This window comes from Caenorhabditis briggsae (assembly GCF_000004555.2).
Source record: "Caenorhabditis briggsae complete genome, chrIV, whole genome shotgun sequence".
NCBI lineage: Eukaryota > Metazoa > Nematoda > Chromadorea > Rhabditida > Rhabditidae > Caenorhabditis > Caenorhabditis briggsae.
The window spans coordinates 3,971,051-3,973,922 of record NC_013487.2 but is presented as its reverse complement, the minus strand read 5'-3'; the positions used below and the strand labels follow the sequence as shown (position 1 = coordinate 3,973,922).

The 2,872-nt window shown below is 35.4% G+C and overlaps 1 protein-coding gene across 1 annotated transcript in view; it reads left to right on the top strand.

The window, feature by feature from the left end:
- The window catches only part of Cbr-ceh-53, a gene marked incomplete at both ends in the record, with an annotated part of 4,448 nt that overhangs the window by 1,030 nt on the left and 546 nt on the right, over positions 1–2,872 (top strand). Inside the window, 2 exons of the mRNA XM_002632798.2 lie at positions 1,150–1,306; positions 2,262–2,410. Coding sequence (XP_002632844.2) covers positions 1,150–1,306; positions 2,262–2,410 — 306 coding nt within the window. The remainder of the gene's footprint in view (positions 1–1,149; positions 1,307–2,261; positions 2,411–2,872) is intronic.

Genomic DNA, 2,872 nt, shown 5'->3' with positions numbered 1-2,872 from the left:
ATTCATCATAACTCGGTTCATTTTTACGCTAGAGAGTTTATCTTACCACCATTCGAACGCTCTCATCAAGCTAAACACAATGAAATCCACTTCAGCACATAAAGTAGGCGGCACATATGGGTTACTTGGTGTCCTGTGGTGGAAGCCACCTCGGCAGATTTTTTGGAGGTTCTTACACGGCTTAATTTTGAAAAGCTAGCTCGGCAGCTAGGCGTATTATACGTAAAATCACGAGAGGAATCTAATGGTATCGGTTGCCGAGCAAGAAAACTAACACAGAAAAAGTTATTTTTTTAGCAGAAAAAACCATACTTGCTAAAAATTCCGGCGGAGGGGAGGGAGACACACTGGTGTAGTCCTCGAGGAAAATAAAAATTTTACCGAAAATTTACCGGTAACTTATCGATAATTTACCGGTAACATACCGGTAAATTTTCGGTAGTATTCAAATTTACCGGTAGGTTACCGGTAAATTTCGGTAAATTTTTACCGGTAAATTACCGGTAAAATTACCAAAAAAGCCGTTACCGGTAAGTGACAATCGGTAGTCACACACTGCATGGGATTAATAATAGCTTCAGAATCTTGTATACATTTAGAAACTTTATTGAAACAACATTTTTTCTTTATTATATTTTTGTTATGACCTTCAGTCTGGACCCCATTTGCTAGGATAATTTTCTAGAATACAGCAGAGATTGGTGGAAACAATATCGTGGTCAAATTAAGTTTCAGAATCTTGTACAAGTTTTGAGACTTCCATGAAACAGATGTTTTTCTTTGGTTAGAATTTTTGTATGACCTTTAGTCTGAACCCCATTTGCCATTCAGAACATTTTCTCAATGAAAAATGAGTTCCCCCAAAACCTTGATTTCGAACTCCGATTTTTTAAATTTCACTTCGTGGCAGCATACCTCCTTACATATTTATACAGTTGAAGCGCCGGCGGCGCGGCAAACAGGTGTCTGGCGATGAATAACTTATCAGTAAAACATTGTTGATAGCTTTTAAAGGAACCGAGATCATGAGCTCATAGTGAACGTATAATTGAGTTTCTATTAGAGCGAATAAATTCGACTTGGGGGTCAAACTTCAAAGTTCTTCCCCAAATTTACAAATTCCTTGAAACCGAACTTATTATATTCCAGGTATGGTTCAAAAACCGACGAGCCAAAGCACGTAAACGTCAACGCAATGAAAGCAGTGACAGTTGTCCGACGGATGATACAAATGAGGATGAAGGAGGAGATGGAGATGGGGGGAATAAGAAGAAAATGAGGGATCAGGAAGAGGCTACTATTATTAGTGAGTTACTAATTAGTGGTCATGTAATAACGCGGTGAGCCAGGAACCTTGGTTTAATGCTATCCGGCTCAGAGATAAGCGTATCTTAAGCTGCTTATTACGAAATGTGTTAATTAGGAGGTATATGTCATCGTATATTAAGCTAGTGTTGGTTTTTTGAATTTTTGAGATAAAAATGAGACAGAAGAAATTTTGATAGTAGAAATCAGTGAACTAAAGCTGGCTAAGACTTTTCCACTTAAAAATGGTTTTGAAAAAACCCGAAGTCGGAAAACGGGAAAAAAATGAAAATATTAGGAGGTTAAGGAACATAGCTAAAACATTAATGAATCAAAACCTGACATAAATTCAACCAGGTTATGAAACAGTGACTATGTCAGTACTGAAGAAAAATTGCATATATTTTTTGACCAAAAAACAACTTTACGAATTCTTGTAATAGTCCCTTTACTCAATCTTTCACCTCAATATCAGTTAATCACTCTCTCAGCTATCTAAAAGATAAAACTACTCAAAAAGAGATTCATAAGAACAGTGTAAGATTATACAGTTTGAGATTGTGTAAGAATGTTGAAACAGAAATTTTTTGATTTTTTATACCTCCGTCAAAAATTGAAAATTGGTAGTTATTCATTCGTTGATAAATTGAATCTGATTTTTTATAACTTTGAGTTTACATCTCTGACAAGTAATAAGCTGGTCACAAATCAACTTCTTCATTCTCAAAGAAAAATATGACTGAAAAAATTGAAAGAATCATCTACTGTTTAGTAGCACTGTATCAGTTGATCCCTATTTGGTATCTCTTTGAAACACTGAATTAAATATGGTCAACGTTGAGAGTTAGATCATCTATGGCCGGTTTTTTTTCATTGAAGCGTATATAAGGTTCAAAGTTTCAAGATATCATAAACTGCCTTCAAAGTTTTCGTTTCTTAGTTGTATATACTTTCAGCTTGGACTCCCGGAGCAGCTCTATTCAACTCCTCCACCATTAGTCCAACGGCAGTCATTCAAAATCCACCACCACTTCATACTCCACCAATCAATTTCATGTGTCATCAAAATCCGTTCTATGGATATCCGTATCAGAATTTTAGTACGGTAAGCACTTGCACTTTATGATTAGAAAAAAATTAATTCCAGTTTTATTGGTTTCATAAACAGTTATAAGAGGAATAAATTTGATGGCAGAAGACTAAAACTTCGGGCTAAATTATCTCAATTTCTATAGGAGATATAAAAATTTTGTCAACTAATGAAATGCATATTATAATATCACCCATACTTTTGTAGTTGACAGATTTTTGATATCTCCAACAGCAAACGAGATAATTGAACTCAAAGTGCAAGTAGAGGGGGACTCTCGTGCATTTAGGTTATAACGGGTTAGGTTAAAGTTTACTATGAAAACATTTACTTTTCGGTTTCAGATATTCTAAAAGTTTCTTTTCCGGATTAAGATTGTATTATCAAAAATACGCTCGGTCTAATCTTACAAATATTACAAGTTACTGTAATAACCAAGTACCTGCCTCCTTATCCTTATTAGGGGGGGGGGGGGGG